At 45.3% G+C, this 17,500-nt stretch overlaps 2 protein-coding genes across 4 annotated transcripts in view; both read left to right on the top strand.

Annotated features, from left to right (window-relative positions):
• The window catches only part of LOC116045449 (host cell factor 1-like), a 33,946-nt gene extending 26,361 nt beyond the window's left edge, over positions 1 to 7,585 (top strand). For all 3 annotated transcript variants that reach the window (XM_031293100.2, XM_031293101.2, XM_036007898.1), the window contains 5 exons: positions 86 to 202; positions 372 to 557; positions 3,139 to 3,433; positions 5,269 to 5,323; positions 6,910 to 7,585. In XM_031293100.2, coding sequence (XP_031148960.1) covers positions 86 to 202; positions 372 to 557; positions 3,139 to 3,433; positions 5,269 to 5,323; positions 6,910 to 6,949 — 693 coding nt within the window. In that variant the 3' untranslated portion in view covers positions 6,950 to 7,585. The remainder of the gene's footprint in view (positions 1 to 85; positions 203 to 371; positions 558 to 3,138; positions 3,434 to 5,268; positions 5,324 to 6,909) is intronic.
• A 7,402-nt stretch (positions 7,586 to 14,987) lies between these two features.
• si:ch211-169p10.1 (coiled-coil domain-containing protein 120) overlaps positions 14,988 to 17,500 on the top strand; it is a 45,793-nt gene continuing 43,280 nt past the window's right edge. The window contains exon 1 of the mRNA XM_036007903.1: positions 14,988 to 15,374. The gene's annotated coding sequence lies outside the window, so the exon portion shown is untranslated. The remainder of the gene's footprint in view (positions 15,375 to 17,500) is intronic.

Consider the following 17,500-nt stretch of genomic DNA (forward strand, 5'->3'; position numbering starts at 1 on the left):
TGTCTGTCTGTCTGTCTGTGTGTGTGTGAGTGACTGTGTGTGTGTGTGTGTGTGTGTGTGTGTGTGTGTGTGTGTGTGTGTGTAGAGAGTCCAGGTGACATCATCGGTGAAAGACAGCCAGTGGTATGACGTCGGCATCGTCAAGGTTACCAACATGGTGGTCACACATTACTACGTCCCCTACGACGACCACATGGCCGACGTAAGAACTTCAGATCTTCTTCTATTTTTATTTATTTTAATCTGTCCGTGAATCTGGATGGCTGAGCTTCTGAAGGGGAGGGGTGATGTGTGTACCTGCAGCATGACTCGGGTCTGACAGTTATTGATGATGTCATTGATGATGTAATTGATGATGCGTGTACCTGCAGGATGACTCGGGCGTGATGCCGGACTACACTCAGATGAGGAAGGTGGAGCTGCAGCCGGGGACGGCCTATAAGTTCCGTGTCGCAGGGATCAACATCTGCGGCCGCGGCGCGTTCTCGGAGGTGTCGGCGTTTAAAACGTGTCTTCCTGGTTTCCCCGGAGCGCCGTGCGCCATCAAGATCAGCAAGGTGAGACGCATTTCCTGTTTGTGATGTCGTAAACAAACTGCCGCCCTGATGAAGTGGACGCGCTGAGGGCGTTTCGATCAACCTAGTAGTTCCCTGTGACGTGGACCGCACCCATAGACATATATATATATATATAATGGACCACCAGATCCCGTGTCTCTGGACGGAGACCAGTGAAGGATGTTAGAAGATCTTTCCCGGTGATGGCTGAGCGTTACTGAGCAGCCTCCAACTGAGCTTGAAGACGTAGATGTGACGTGAGCAACCTGTCTGAAAGTTGGAAGTCTTCTGGTAGCTGTGCCAAGAGAAATCTCAATCATTCCCAATCTAGCAGAGATGGAGAGCGTAGGTATATGTAAGGAGATAACATAGACACAGGCTAATTATTGATCACTAAAATGATAGTTAACATTAGTAATTAAACTTAAACAGCTAATGGAAGTCCAAACTGCCTGAGAGCTTCTCCTGTACTATACGGTAATTCCTCTTAGAGTTTAGATTCTCGGCCCGAGCCCGACCCCGACCCGAGCCAGACCGGACCTCGGGTCGGGCTCGGGCTGTTATTTTCCGCCACATCCTCGGGCCGGGCCCGGCCGGACCCTTGATCAAGCAATTTTTTTAATTTTTTTATCCATTACCTTATTATCCTATTTGGGTGGGGAGAAAGCTATGCCATAATCAGAAATATTATAAATATATATATATAGGCTATATAAAAGTAACAAATGTGTACAAAAGTTAGGCTGCAGTTACAAAATGCAGCACTTCATGCGCGGAGTCTCCTCCTCTCGCACGCATCACACCGGGAGCTTGAAGATGTAAAGAAAAAAAGAAAAACAGGAGAATTACCTTTGAGCAAGTGTGGAGGAAAGTCGGAGGTATGGAAGCAGTTTAAACAAGTCGTGGGCAGTGACAACAATATGTTGTTCATCATTGTTTCTTTTTTTTTTACGTTTCTTCATTCAGATCCATCTGCGATCCGTTCCATTCTGAATAAACTAACAGCAGTTTACAGTTTCGTCCTTGTTGTATTATTCTAAACAGATTTCTGCAGTTCAAACAACTCTGAATTATAGTTGAGAACGTCAGTTATAACGGCCAACGTATTAAAAAATTGTCGGGTTTAAATCGGGCTCGGGCTCATAATTACAGTTAATGTGTCGGGCCGGGCCGGGCTTGATTTTTTGGGCCATTCTAAGCTCTAATTCCTCTACTATGAGACAGTAAGTCTCGTGGTTATGACCCAATCGTTAGCCTATTTTTATAAAAACGTCTGCTACGGAGCCATAACGTGAGGTACAAGGTAATGGAGCCTTTTATACATTGTCGTGTTTCTTTAGAAATAAACAATGGACGAATAGAGTCTTTAAACTCTTCAGATGTAAAGTTATTCTCTGTCAAAGTGACGTCAAAATGAATGGCAGTCAATGGGATGCTAACGGGAGGTGATGGCTTGGTAGCATCAAAATGGCGCCGTAGGAGCTACGCGTTGCAGGGAGAGGCTCACCCCCTTGACCGCACCGGGCGTTCAGCCATGTTAAGTTTCAAACCGTAGGGAGCAAAGATGCTCAGTTCAAAGGAAAGAACTGAATCACTCTGGCCTTACTGGTGTTACAGCGAAATCTGTGACCCGTTGGAATGTGTAACTGTAGAGTCGTTCTGCCTGCCGTAAATCATTTTGTGACTTTGCGGGAAAAATCAAACCAGGGCAGAGGCATTAATAAAAACTATATATATAAAAAATAGCATTCCTTTCACTGTACATCTCGTTTGCTGTTACCGGTCATTTATGATCATTAAATTAAAAATTACACAGTTTCAGAAACATTAAAAAAAGTTACAAATAGTGACTTTAAATAAGATTCCACAGCGAGTTATACGATGTGACCAGGAGCTCCCTTTTCAGGGAATGACGCTATGTTTTATCCAACGTTAGTAGCACCTAGATTCAGTGTTTCCTCTACGTTGATTTTGTAGTGGCGGCCCACCACGGCAGGGCAGACGCACAAAGGTTGCCTTTTAAATGATCCTGCCGACACAACCCTGTTGGCTGCCGCTCACATTGCAATTTAACAAGTAGAACTACTCAGAGGTCACTGGACACGCCCAGTTTAACAAGTAGAACTATTCAGAGGTTAATGGACCCGTCCAGTTTAACTAGTAGAACTATTCAGAGGTTACTGGACCCGTCCAGTTTAACTAGTAGAACTATTCAGAGGTTACTGGACCCGTCCAGTTTAACAACTAGTAGAACTATTCAGAGGTTACTGGACCCGTCCAGTTTAACAACAAGTAGAACTATTCAGAGGTTATTGGACCCGTCCAGTTTAACTCCACATACTGTTGTGTTGATGGAGTTTATTGTCAAAACGTTCGCTTTCTTCCGAGTCGACTATTAAACAAAGTCTACATAAAGAGGAACAATGTTCTGGACAAAAGCCTTGTAACTATTAAACATTTTGTTAAATATCTCACGTACCCCCTGCAGTCCTCCAAAGTACCCCTAGGGGTACACGGTACCCCCATTTGAGAAACGCTGCTGACCTCCAGTCTGTTAAACTCTGTGGTTGTGGTTCTGCAGAACCTGGACGGGGCTCAGCTCACCTGGGAGCCTCCGGCCGTCACGTCAGGACAGATCACGGAGTACTCGGTGTACCTGGCCATCCAGTCCAGCCAGGCGGCCGCCTCCGGTTCTGGCCCGGCCCAGCTGGCCTTCATGAGGGTGTACTGCGGCCCCAGCCCGTCCTGCCTGGTCCAGTCCTCCAGCCTCGCCAACGCCCACATCGACTACACCACCAAGCCCGCCATCATCTTCCGCATCGCCGCCCGCAACCAGAAGGGCTACGGGCCAGCCACGCAGGTCCGGTGGCTCCAAGGTGAGAATGATCAGAACCAGACGGCCGCAAGAACAGCTGCAGACGCAGACGGGGAAGAGTTGGTAGTAGGGCTGCCCCTTTTAGTCGACTAATCAGTCATCTCGGTTAAGATTGACTGAGACCAAAACTACAACAAAAGAGTCTTACATTTTATATTCTAAAAAATTAGGCCTGAAGAGTATTTCGTTGGTCTTACATGCTTTCTTTTCGTCATAAATAAATATTTTGTGGGCCCCTGGTTAGCTCACCTGGTAGAGCAGGCGCCCCTATATATAGAGGTATACTCCTTGACGCAGCAGCCACAGGTTCGACTCCGACCTGTGGTCCTTTGCTGCATGTCATTCCCCCTCTCTCTCCCCTTTCAAGTCTAAGCTGTCCTATCCAAATAAAGGCCTAAAAATGCCCAAAAAATAATAATTTTTTTATTTTTATAGCATAGGAGCTCAAAAAATGTGACAAATATTTTATTAATTTTATGTTATTAGAGTGCAAACACACGTCACAAAATGTTTTATTAAATTCAGCTAACTTTACTTGGTAAATACTTATTATCTCTTGCTTAAAATCCACCCCGATGGGGCGCCTGGTTGGCTCACCTGGTTGAGTGTGCGCCCCATGTACAGAGGCTCAGTCCTTGTCGCAGCGGCCGCGGGCTCACTTCTGACCTGCGGCCCTTTGCTGCTCGTCATTCCTAATCTCTCTCCCACTTTCCTGTCTTAATCTGTACTATCAATAAAGAAAACTAACCCATTATATGGCCGTGAAGTTGTCGTTACATTTTATCGTAGGTGGTATTAAAAAAGTCATAAAAGGTCTTGAATATGGGCGCCCAGATAGCTCAGTTGGTAGAGCGGGCGCCCATATATAGAGGTTTTACTCCTCCTCCTTGGACTCCGACCTGCGGCCCTTTGCTGCATGTCATTCCCCCTCTCTCTCCCCTTTACTGTCTTCTGCTGTCCTGTCAAAAATGCCCAAAAATAATCTTAAAAGGTCTTGAATTTAACTTGGAGAATCCTGGGAGAGCTGACACTAAGATACAACTTTATTGAGTTTCCTTTAAGATAAATACTGTAAGTTAATAGCATTGTCGGGGGCTTTTATTGTGAAAGGTAAGAACGGAAACAGGGTCTCTGGTAAAGGAGACATCATGGCTTGCAAACAAGCAAAGTTGGTCAAGGCCACACACACACCCCTCCACCTCAATAGCATTTAAAGCTACAGACACAGAAATGGTACATCCTCAGGAAAGCTCATTGTGGGACTGGCTCTAGTGGCTGGAATTCTGCACCAAGGCTGAATTTAGGGAAAGAGACTTCAGATACAGTATTAGGGGACCACTAAGGTCTATATAAAGAGACTTCAGATACAGTATTAGGGGACCACTAAGGTCTATATAAAGAGACTTCAGATACAGTATTAGGGGACCACGAAGGTCTATATAAAAGAGACTTCAGATACAGTATTAGGGGACCACTAAGGTCTATATAAAGAGACTTCAGATACAGTATTAGAGGACCACTAAGGTCTATATAAAGAGACTTCAGATACAGTATTAGGGGACCACTAAGGTCTATATAAAAGAGACTTCAGATACAGTATTAGAGGACCACTAAGATCTATATAAAAGCATCCAAAAAGCAGCATGTCATAGGACCTTTTAAAGAAGAGAGAAACTCAGCTTGACAGACTTGTCGATAAACCAACTAATCGATTAGTCGACTAAGAGTTTCTTTAGTGGACGACAGCCCTAGTTGGTAGTTTGTGGTCCTCTGATCAAACCCCTGAATGATGATTATTGATTAATGATTGTAATAATGATGTCATCTCTCCTGTAGAAAGCAGTAAAGATGCCAAAGCAGCGGTGAAGAGACCCGGAACTTCTCCTGATGCGTAAGAGCCGATTACATCCACTCACATGATACATATATACACTGTTGGGCATCGTTTAGGTTTTTCCATCACCGGTGTTAAAGCGATACTTTAGAAAACGGCGCGGTTGCCTGAACCAAAACTTCAAAAACAAATGTTTTTTTTTATCAGTCATCGACATTAAAGGACAGCTTGTTTATTGCTGAGGCCATATTGTCAAATTTTAATGATTTATTTCAAATGTTGATAGCCTAGAAATCTAGACACACCTTATCGGCAGCAAATGTAATTTGCAGCCAGGGTCGTCTAGCAACTCTCCGTTGGCTTGCGAGCTGGAAAAACTAACCTCTGGCCGGGCCAATCACATCGTGTATAGAGTCGGTGGGCGGGGCTTATGGCTGCTGCTGCTGGCGAACAGCGGTCTTTGGAGTCGGCTTTGGCCGCGACTCTGGAAGACTTGGAAGTCATTCTTAAAAAAGGAAGATGTGTTCAGAGTTTAAAGTTTAATCTATCAGCTAGCGTTGCTCTGATTGGTTGGAGAGCTATCCTATTGCGTGCAGAGAGAATTTGAAAGACAACCGTTGATCCCGCCCCTCGGATTGAGCCCGGCCAATGGGGAGTTCCCAGACCCAACATCTGGATGTGGAGCTGGCTGGTCAGGCTAACAAACTCTGCTTCTGTGGTAATTTCTGAGTCTCAAAGTCGAGAAATCTGCCAAATTCTGCTCTAAATGTCGCGTATTTGCTACGCCGGCCGGACTAAAATCTGCGAGGGGCCGGGTTCGGCCCACGGGCCTCGAGTTTGACACACGTGGCGTAGAGGAAGTGATATCTTTACCCTCTATAAGGTGTTTGTTTTTATATGATGTGTGAACAAACATAAACATGCAGGAGATATTTTTTTCCTACTATGGCCACGCCAAGACCCGCCCTTCAGTAGCATTCAGACACATTTACCAGTCCTTCCAGAAAGAATGTGGAGTTTTTTTGTGATTGTTTTGGGCAAAAATCCTTGATTATGCGGCACGTTTTCTTAAAAAATGCGATGGAATATGCGGGATATATTTATGCAATTTTATGCGATGAAATTGCGGGAACTTCATCGCGGGGTTTGCAGCTTTTCGATGATGTTCACGTCGCGTGATTACGTCACTTGATAACGTTCCCATGGCAACAGGGGGAAATCGCTGCTCTTGTGTGAAGTCAACGCAACATTTTTCAACTTTCTGCTAAGATATATGGGACTTTTTTGCAACGAAAATGCGGGGATTATGAAATCATGCAAGCCCCGCATATTTTGTGCGGAAATCGGCAATTTATGCGGCAAAAGTGCGGCGTTTTTGAAAAAATGATTATGCATTGAATTATGAGATCACATAATCACGTTTTTCTGGAGGGACTGACTATTGGCCAGGCGTCTATGCTGACGCAAGGTAGGTCCTATCCCCTGACCAATCGGCTATCCTAACACTCGAGGTCAATGCCTAACCTCAGCCAATCAAGCTGCTTCGTCGGGCGGGTCTTGGCGTGGCCGTGGTAGGAAAAAACATTTGGCATCCTGCAGCGTGTTTAAATCTAATTCATGCTTTTTTCGTTTCCTGTCTTTAGTAAACCTGTCGGACCAAAGAAGTTCAAAACCGACCAATAGGAGGAGCCGACCTTCTGCTGAGGACTGTGATTGGTTACAGTTGTCTTAAGCTCCGCCTTGCAGCTGTTTGCCGCGTCTACGAGGAGGAGGAGGAGGAGGAGGAGGAGGAGGAGGAGGCAGGGCTCTGACAAAATAAAAAGACTTGTAGGATATTTGTACATTATCAGCCAATCAGAACTCTTTTCTTCCTCGTCATGGAGACGGCGAGGGGTGGAGCCAACAGCTTTTCATCTTCTAGTGGAACTAATAAGGTTTGAGTTTAATAAACGTAGAAGTAGCCCTCTGACGTCACGGTAACGGTCAAAGGTCACGGTGCTGTCAGGGAGGGGGCGGAGTTTAAACCAGCTCTGCTGTAAATTATTTTCTTTTTCTGTAGCATCAAAATATTTAGTTTTTTCCTTCTTTTTTTTGTAAACGTCTGTTAGAAAAAAAAAAAAAAAAAAAAGTTCTCTCCTTTTCTGTGATTTCTTCCTTTCTGTTGAAGTGCTTGTTGTCGGCCGCAGTGACGGAGCTCACCCATTGGTCAGTTTGTCTGATCAGGGGGGAAGGTAATAACTTTTTCCAGGTTTTTGAAAATCAAACCTGTTTTTGTGAATATTCTCCGGAACAATAAAGATTTTTAGAGCATTTTTTTTTACCAGCTGTGTGGAGTCACTTCCTGTCATCAGATCATCAATCAAAAAAAGGGTTTTCTATTTTCGATTTAAAGCTGCGGTAGGCAGTTTATTTCTGGCGTCGTCGGGCAGAAATTCCGTAACAACGTCTCAGCGTATTGTAACTCAAGTGTTCTGAGAGGAAACTGGACTTCTGCTCCTCCTCTTGGCTCTGTTTTCAGGCTTTAGGTCATCTAGCCGGTGACTTTAGAGAGTTTGGCAGTTGTGGCTAGAAGAGATACAGCTACGGCCGGAAGTTAGGCAAAGTCTCGCACAATCTAATATAATGGTATACAAAAAAAATGAATGTCTTAACACCAACCAGACGGCCGACCGTTGGCCGTCGGACTGATCAGTCTCCCCGAGTTGGTCAAAACCATAGACAGTATATAAGAATGGACCAACAGGTCCCGTGTCTCTGGATGGAGACCAGTGAAGGATATTAGAAGATCTTTTCCGGTGATGGCTGAGCGTTACTGAGCAGCCTCCAACTGAGCTTGAAGACGTAGATGTGACGTGAGCAACCTGTCTGAAAGTTGGAAGTCTTCTGGTAGCTGTGCCAAGAGAAATCTCAATCATTCCCAATCTAGCAGAGACGGAGAGCGTAGGTATATGTAAGGAGATAACATAGACACAGGCTAATTATTGATCACTAAAATGATAGTTAACATTAGTAATTCAACTTAAACAGCTAATGGAAGTCCAAACTGCCTGAGAGCTTCTCCTGTACTATACGGTAATTCCTCTACTGTGAGACAGTAAGTCTCGTGGTTATGACCCAATCGTTAGCCTATTTTTATAAAAACGTCTGCTACGGAGCCATAACGTGAGGTACAAGGTAATGGAGCCTTTTATACATTGTCATGTTTCTTTAGAAATAAACAATGGACAAATAGAGTCTTTAAACTCTTCAGATGTAAAGTTATTCGCTGTCAAAATGACGTCAAAATGAATGGAAGTCAATGGGATGCTAACGGGAGGTGATGGCTTGGTAGCATCAAAATGGCGCCATAGGAGGTTCGAGCTCTGAAGCGAAGCTTACCCCCTTGGTCCAAAAAGTTCCTCTGAACACGCCGAAGAGACGAGACGTAATACGTCTCCATAACAGCAGGCGGCACTAATCTGTATTGTCACCCAAAAAAATTAAAACCTGCAGCGGATTGGACGCGTCACGTGGGTCTGGTGCAGAATACGATCTCATATTGTACTAGAATAGTTCACCGAAACGTGTTTCTGAAAACATTTTAAGAGAGAAATGGGCCGTGCAGTTGCTGAATCTGTCTTCATTTCAGATCAACAAAGGTCAGTTTAAAAGATTTTGAGAGGCTCATCCCGCTCCCCATTCCCGGGTGAGTCCCGACTGCCCTGTCTCCGACTGAACATGTCAGGTCGGCCAAAATAAAGGCCGACGGACAATGGCACGGGACACCGAACAGACTCGAGTCACCGACCTCGCCAGACAGTCCGACAGCCGATTATCACCCCGGTGTGTAACTACTATTACCCGCAATTTCCACCAACTGCGGAACAGCTGTGATCCGACTCCGGAGCAGATACCCAGAGCTTCTATTTTTGCCGGACGCCGGAGAGCTCCGCAGCAATCCAGCACAGGGCAGATAGTGCGGGACAGGAAGTCGAGCACAGAAACAAAATAAAACATCCGGTTAATTTTCCAAATAAAATATACCGTGCTCACGGCGGATCATATTATATTTATTTAACCAGGTAGGCCGTTGAGAACAGATTCTCATCTGCAATGGCGACCTGTAGATCAGTAATCAGTAATAATAAAATATGCAAGAATAGACTGTAATAGTCTGTATGAATGCTGAGATGTAGTAAAGCGTCAATGTACAATTAGTGGAAAGTGTGGTCTAGGTGGTGATGAAGATCAGTGATAACGGTATACAGATCTTCATATTTCCCTGCACTACACCTTGAAAACGTCAAAATGGGCGGAGACATTTTGTTCCGTTTCATAGAAACTACATCCTGTTATATCACGCGATCATACGTGAATTCACAAGATTTCGTGGGTCCTCGTGACTTCAGCTGTCAGTCATTGCCGCAGCTGTTCCGCAACAAATCCAGAGCCGGTGGGTATTGAAGGAAGGCGGAGCACGGAGTCGACACACAGCCAAGCCGTTCCGCAGTTGGTGGAAATTGTGGGTTAATGCCAGTAATCAACTGGGGAAGTTTCATGGTGAGATCTACCGTTATATAAGTTCAAATGTTTTTCCTAGACACCTGTAGCGTCTCCTCCTCAAAACCAGCAGCGTTGAAGTCGGTCCAATAAGGGAAGGGTTGCAAAATCTAATATAATTTTAATACTTTCACCCAGGAAACGTGTGTTTAAAGGGGCGCTATGCAGTTTTGGCCATTTCTTCGCTGTTTTCTTGCTTTTTGCTGGCAGGTTTCTCTATAGAGCCCCCCCTACAGGTTTCTATAGAGCCCCCCTACAGGTTTCTATAGAGCCCCCCTACAGGTTTCTCTATAGAGCCCCCCTACAGGTTTCTCTATAGAGCCCCCCTACAGGTTTCTATAGAGCCCCCCTACAGGTTTCTCTATAGAGCCCCCCCTACAGGTTTCTCTATAGAGCCCCCCCCCTACAGGTTTCTCCATAGAGCTCCCCTGCAGGTTTCTCCATAGAGCCCCCCCCCCCCCTGCAGGTTTCTCCATAGAGCCCCCCTACAGGTTTCTCCATAGAGCCCCCCCCCTGCAGGTTTCTCCATAGAGCCCCCCTACAGGTTTCTCCATAGAGCCCCCCTACAGGTTTCTCTATAGAGCCCCCCCTACAGGTTTCTCCATAGAGCCCCCCCCCCTACAGGTTTCTCCATAGAGCCCCCCTACAGGTTTCTCCATAGAGCCCCCCCCCTACAGGTTTCTCTATAGAGCCCCCCCTACAGGTTTCTCCATAGAGCCCCCCCCCCTACAGGTTTCTCCATAGAGCCCCCCTACAGGTTTCTCCATAGAGCCCCCCCCCTACAGGTTTCTCTATAGAGCCCCCCCTACAGGTTTCTCCATAGAGCCCCCCCTACAGGTTTCTCTATAGAGCCCCCCCCCCCTGCAGGTTTCTCTATAGAGCCCCCCTACAGGTTTCTCTATAGAGCCCCCCCCCCTACAGGTTTCTCTCTATTCTCGTTGGCGACTCTCCCCCCCTCCCATCTTCTCCCTCTGGTCATGTGCATTTGTTTTCAAAGACGCCGGCGAACGCACGGAGCCATGTCCACTGAGGTGTTTGCTAACGACCATGCTAACATCTCCGCTAGTTAGCTAGCTAGTGAGCCCGTAACAGACCGCGATCATATAAAAACTAGTGCTGTCAAACGATTCAAATATTTAATCGCGATTAATCACATTAATGTCATAGTTAAATCGCAAATAATCGCAATCACATTTGTATCTATTCTAAATGTCCCTTGATTTCTTTTTGTCCCATTATTTTTTCTCATTTTAATGCTGTTGATACGATACTTTCGGAGCATCACAGAGAAGTGCAGGCATTTAAGTGGCACCTAAATAAGGCACCGAAATCCGCGTTGCTATTCGGTCCGGTAGATAACGGTCATTATGGCACCGGTGCCGTATTAGCACCGGGTCTCGGACCCCCCTTCCCCAAATAAAAACTCTTCGGATCTACACGATTCACGTGGATGACATTTTCCCATTCAAAATGGCGATTTTCGCCGAAAAGCGACTAGTTTGCAGGTATGTACTACTCTTTGGCCGGCTCGCAAGCCCAAACGAGTGTGTGTGGCGTGCCTGTTGTTTAGTTTCCGGTCTAGCTAGATCCGGTGTGGTGTTGTGGTTTTTCTAACATTACTAGTTGTTGCAACAGCATGTGAAAAAAACTACAAAGTTTGCTAGGCCAAAAAGAACGTTAATCTTTCGATAAAAAGAATTGACTGCGTTAAAATGGGTTTGCGTTAACGCGTTTAACTGACAGTGCTAATGAAAACCTTTACAGACGAAACATCCTGAGGTCCCAATAACAAGAAATACAAAGATTAAACTGAGTTCATCCCAAAGATACGTACAAGTAGCAGCAGCAAGAACGCAGGTCAGCATCAGATCTGCAGGCTTCTGTCTGACCCAGTTCTCGCCATTCTGAAAACACAGCTCCGATGTTTCCTCGTGTCTGACTCCTCTCTCGGTCAGTCTCCGTTTCCTCTTCCTCTGTTCCTCCAACAATGCTTTCCTAGCTTTCTGCTGCTTTTTAGCCGGCTCAGCCATGACGATAGGGTTAAAAACTCCATCTCTACCTTGTTAGCTGGTTCCTGAATGGGCGTATGTGTGCAGTGCCGTGAAGCAATTCGTTACATCGCGAGATCTGGTATCACGCCATACTTCCCGCCGGCCCAAAGTTGCGAGGGTGGTTTTTCAGCTCACAGGCGCTAGGGGGAAGCGAGACGACCACCATTCGACTCGAAAAAAGTCATATAACCATTCCAATGACTCCGAAGCTGTTCAGTTAAGGTAAATTAAGCTAAAAACCTGCATAATTCCCCTTTAAATCCAAACCACGACCTTTCCCCAAACTGAACTTGTCGTTTTGGTGCCTAACTGTCGGCGTAGCTGTAACGTTATATCACTTCTAGCCGTTAACCGTTAGTTACCGTTAACTTAGCTTGTAACTGTAAACACAGCCCTGTTTGGCTAACGGCACCGAGCTAATGTGACGTCACTGTTAGCTGTGTGTGCTACATTAAAACGGATGTGATGACCTTTCCCCAAACTGTCGTCACAGTAGCTGTATCCCTTCTAGCCAACTCCCTTCCTTGACCAACTGCCACTTCGCTTGTTTTCAATCCATGATGTCTCTCTCTCTCATGGGTGGGCCAAATTCTCTGGGCGGTCAAAGCAGAGAAAGAGGAGGTAACCTTTCCCCTTATGACGTCATAAAGGGAAGATTCCAGATCGGCCCATCTGAGCTTTCATTTTCTCAAAGGCAGAGCAGGATACCCAGGGCTCGGTTTACACCTATCACCATTTCTAGCCACTGGGGGACCATAGGCAGGCTGGGGGAACTCATATTAATGTTAAAAAACCTCATAAAGTGAAATGTTCATGCCATGGGACCTTTAAAACGAAGATGCTCTTATATAACGGCAATGTAAAGTCTGTTCTGCTGTACGGTTCAGAGAGCTGGCGAATTGTCAAAATAGACATGAGGAGAATGGAAGTGTGTCATAATGGATGCCTCCGACGAATATGCCAGATCTTTGGGCCTAATAATATCTCCAACAATGAACTGTACAAGAAAACGGGAAGCCGGAGCATCACCAAGGAGATTATGCACAGACGCCTGAGACATGTGTTGAGGATGGAGCACGACCGCATCACTAAAGTCGTCTTAACGCCACCTTCACACTGGTGCTTAAAATCAGCTCCGATTCGGCTGCGAAACAACCGGAAGTTATTCATTTCCTCTGGAGATTCGCAGACCGCATGCAAATGGGTCCGAACCAATAAACCGAAAAAATCGTATCCGTTGGTCATCTGGATGGGTTAAAAAATTTGAACTCTTGTGACAGGCAAGGGATGGTTCCTATCCCACAATTTGAGCGGAAGTTAGCGTTGCTATGGTACTGATAAACAAAACTGAATTCTTAACTTTTAATAAAATAAATAATGATTTCATAACGATATGTTGTCATGTAATTTTTTAATTTTCATGATTTCCTAATGTTACTAGGGCAGTTAATACAATTGCTCGCGTTAGCTAATTGACGCTAACTGGTTAGCGTTAGCTAACGTTAGCTAGCAAGCTCAGGCTAGCTGACGTTAGCTAACGCTAACCAGTTAGCGTCAATTAGCACTAACTAGTTAGCTAGCCTGAGCTCGCTAGCTGACGTTAGCTAACACTAACTAATTAGCTAGCCTGAGCTCGCTAGCTGACGTAAGCTAATGCTAACTAGTTAGCTAGCCTGAGCTCGCTAGCTCAAGTGAATTGACGTTATTCATTCAGAGTATTACTTTTCTCCATGCAGCAGCCTTTCTGTTTATATCTCTGTAGCCCTCAGACGAGAGGTTAGAGAGAATTGGACATTCAGACACTGACAGAATGAGTCGTTCTCGCCGCCATTTTTTTTCTACTCCCAATTTGTACTATTCTGACGCTGTCAACGGTGTAGTACGACGTCCACTGGGGGCGCATTGCTTATTACGGAGATGATTTCAAGCAAGGGGGTAAGCCCATAGAACATAGGAGGTTCGCGGTCCGAGGAGAAGCTTACCCCCTTGGGTAAGCCTCTCTCCACAACGCATAGCTCCTATGGTGCCATTTTGATGCTACCAAGCCATCACCTCCCGTTAGCATCCCATTGACTGCCATTCATTTTGACGTCACTTTGACAGAGAATAACTTTACATCTGAAGAGTTTAAAGACTCTATTTGTCCATTGTTTATTTCTAAAGAAACACGTCAATGTATAAAAGGCTCCATTACCTTGTACCTCACGTTATGGCTCCGTAGCAGACGTTTTTATAAAAATAGGCTAACGATTGGGTCATAACCACGAGACTTACTGTCTCTTAGTAGAGGAATTACCGTATAGTACAGGAGAAGCTCTCAGGCAGTTTGGACTTCCATTAGCTGTTTAAGTTTAATTACTAATGTTAACTATCATTTTAGTGATCAATAATTAGCCTGTGTCTATGTTATCTCCTTACATATACCTACGCTCTCCGTCTCTGCTAGATTGGGAATGATTGAGATTTCTCTTGGCACAGCTACCAGAAGACTTCCAACTTTCAGACAGGTTGCTCACGTCACATCTACGTCTTCAAGCTCAGTTGGAGGCTGCTCAGTAACGCTCAGCCATCACCGGGAAAGAGCTTCTAATATCCTTCACTGGTCTCCATCCAGAGACACGGGATCTGGTGGTCCATTTTATAGATGTCAATGATTTCAAGTGCCAGTGTGAAGGCAGCGTAAGATGGACACCACCTGTGTCCATCTCTCCCTGTCATGGGGAGAGGCCCAACATGCTGCCAGGGACCCAATGCAATGGAGAGTGCTCATTGAAGCCTTATGTCCCATATGGGAAGTAAGTAAGTAATTAAGATAGACTACTAGATAATAGACACATGTGAAGTGTATTTACATATATATATAATATGTATACAGTGACCACAGAGGTATGACTGAACAGCAGCTTTAAATCTAATCTGAATTCAGTCAACAAAAACACATTGTTCAGCCTGAAACATGTTCTTTCATGTGTGTGTGTGTGTGTGTGTGTGTGTGTGTATAATCCATATACTGGTCCTAGAAGCAGGATTATTTTACAGTAGAAGAACTCACGCTTAAAAACAACAGAATACATTCTAATGGGAGTTTGTGTGCGGCATGAACGTGCGCGTGCCCGCAGCGTTGGGAGCGCGCCTCGCGGTGCTGATGGAGCAGAGCGCCATTCAGCCTAAACACAGACACTGCTGCTGGATCGATGAGGAAGAGGAGGAGGAGGAGGATGAAGATGAAGAAGAGCGGGGATCTTTCATCTGATCACACCATCGATCCGTGATGATCGATCGACGCCTGCAGCCGCGCTGATCGGCCCGTTTGATCCCGCTGCATGCACGAGGCGACAATCAGCGTCGTCAATCAACCCATTGATCACACACCTGATGTGAGGACACGGCGCGCGAGCCGCAGCGGGAGACAATCAGCTGACCGGAGGACTGTTGAGGTTCATGTGACCCACGAGCTGCAGATCCATCCCCGAAATGATTGGGGGGGGAGGGAGGGAGGGAGTCCCCAGGTGATCCAGGTAGGAGATCTTTCACCCGCCGACACCTTCACAACTGCACACACTGGTCCCCCTCTCACGTGGAGGGAACCGCAGAACCGCACACCAGACTCCATTTAAAAGTTGGTGATTTTAAGGTTGCGTTGCTGGTAGCAACTGTGCACAGCGGGGCAGAACAAAGGTGAATCGTGGCCTTGAACTCTCACGAGCTTCTCTTTACTTCGGCTAACTGTTTATAAGCAGATGATTAATTCATATGAATAATGTATCGTTTATTTATACTGGTTTGTTGTTTTTCTGACCGTATACGGCGCTGTGTACGGGCGGCAGGAAGCGGCTCAGATCTGACTGCAGTTTGGTGGATTTTTTTACTTCTGTTGAATTCGATCCAACAGTTCAAAAAAACTTTTATTTCTGACCTAACTGAATTTAATTTGGGACGATGAAGAAACAATTCAGTTTCTGTTTGACATCTTGTTGATTATGGGCTGGCCCCACCCAGCGCCGTGTGTGTGTGTGTGTGTGTGTGTGTGTGTGTGTGTGTGTGTGTGTGTGTGTGTGTGTGTGTGTGTGTGTGACGCCAGTTGACAGGTTCATTAGTGATATTAATGAGACTAATTTACATGTTTGTGGTAAATAATTGAATGTTATTGTTAAAAAAAAAAACAAAGTTACAGCTGATGCTTTATTATTTTTTATATTTGAACCAAAATATTCTCCTCAGATTAATGTAACTTTATTTTCATTGTCAATTAATCTGTCGATTATCTTTTTGATTAATTGATTTGTTTATAAAATAAAAGGTACAGAATCAGCAACACGTAAAAGTCAAAGTGTGACAGCAGAACTGTAAAGGTGCTGAAAGATGAATTTCAAGTATTTGTGCTTGAAGTTATGTTGATTAAACATTATATCTTGACTTAAGAGACTCTGCCAGTTACAGCTTGATCATTATATAATACCTTACACAGGCAAAATATATACAGCAGTAATGACAATAGTGAGAGTAGAGAACACGTTTCTGGCCGTGAACCGTCTGGTCGTTTTCATCTAATATCATGATAATGGCATAGTAATGTAATGTAATGTCTAACCCTAATAATGCCGGTACGCCTTTTCAAAGATAAACTTTTATTTCTAAAGAATATTTAACACTGGAACTTTAAATATCCACAAGACATGAACAAAACAATCAAAACCAATAAATAAAATGGACATTTTTCCGGCCGCGATAATTTCCATTTAAAATGTATTGAGCTCATTTTTATTTATCATGCGATTAATTGATTTATTGCATATTGCAACAGCCCAACTGGTCGTACATACTGATTGTGGTCAAAGCGCTCAGAGCGGCTCCAAAGACTTCTTCTGTAGCCAATCATTGTAAAGCGGTGTGTCCGTGTTGTTACAAAATGTTGGGAGGTGCACCGCTCGGCGCTCAGACTCTCCGCTCAAAGGCCAGGCCGCAGCTGCGTCATATCGCCGCACAGACCGCGCTGAACGCAAGAAGCATTACGGCCTTGACACACCAACCAGACGGCCGACCGTCGGCAGAAAAGTCAGTCGGACTGATCAGTCTCCCCGAGGTCCAAAAAGTTCCTCAGAGCACACCGAAGAGACGCCGACTTGAGCGTACGTTCTGCGCGTGCGCGAGACGTAATACGTCTCCATAGCAGCAGGCGGCGCTAATCTGTATTGTCGCCAAAAAAATTAAAACCGACAGCTGATTGGACGAACGCGTCACGTGGGTCTTGCTGCTCCCGGATTTTACAACCGGGCATAATGGCGGCTCGTTCAGAATCCGATCTCATATTCTACTAAAATAGTTCACCGAAACGTGTTTCTGAAAACATTTTAAGAGAGAAATAGGCCGTGCAGTTGCTGAATCTGTCTTCATATCAGATCAACAAAGGTCAGTTTAACAGATTTTCGTCAGATTTTGAGAGACTCTAGTCACGCTCATCCCGCTCGTCATTTCCGGGTTAGCACTCCACCAATCAGATGGGTCATTGAGTCTGACTGCCCGCCTTCCAACCCAAAATGAAGGCCGACGGCTCCTTCGACGGACGACGGCACGGAACACACCGAACAGACTCGAGTCACGACCTCGCCAGACGGTCCGACGGCCGATTATCAGGTTGGTGTGT

The sequence above is a fragment of the Sander lucioperca genome, chromosome 12 (genome assembly GCF_008315115.2).
Source record: "Sander lucioperca isolate FBNREF2018 chromosome 12, SLUC_FBN_1.2, whole genome shotgun sequence".
NCBI lineage: Eukaryota > Metazoa > Chordata > Actinopteri > Perciformes > Percidae > Sander > Sander lucioperca.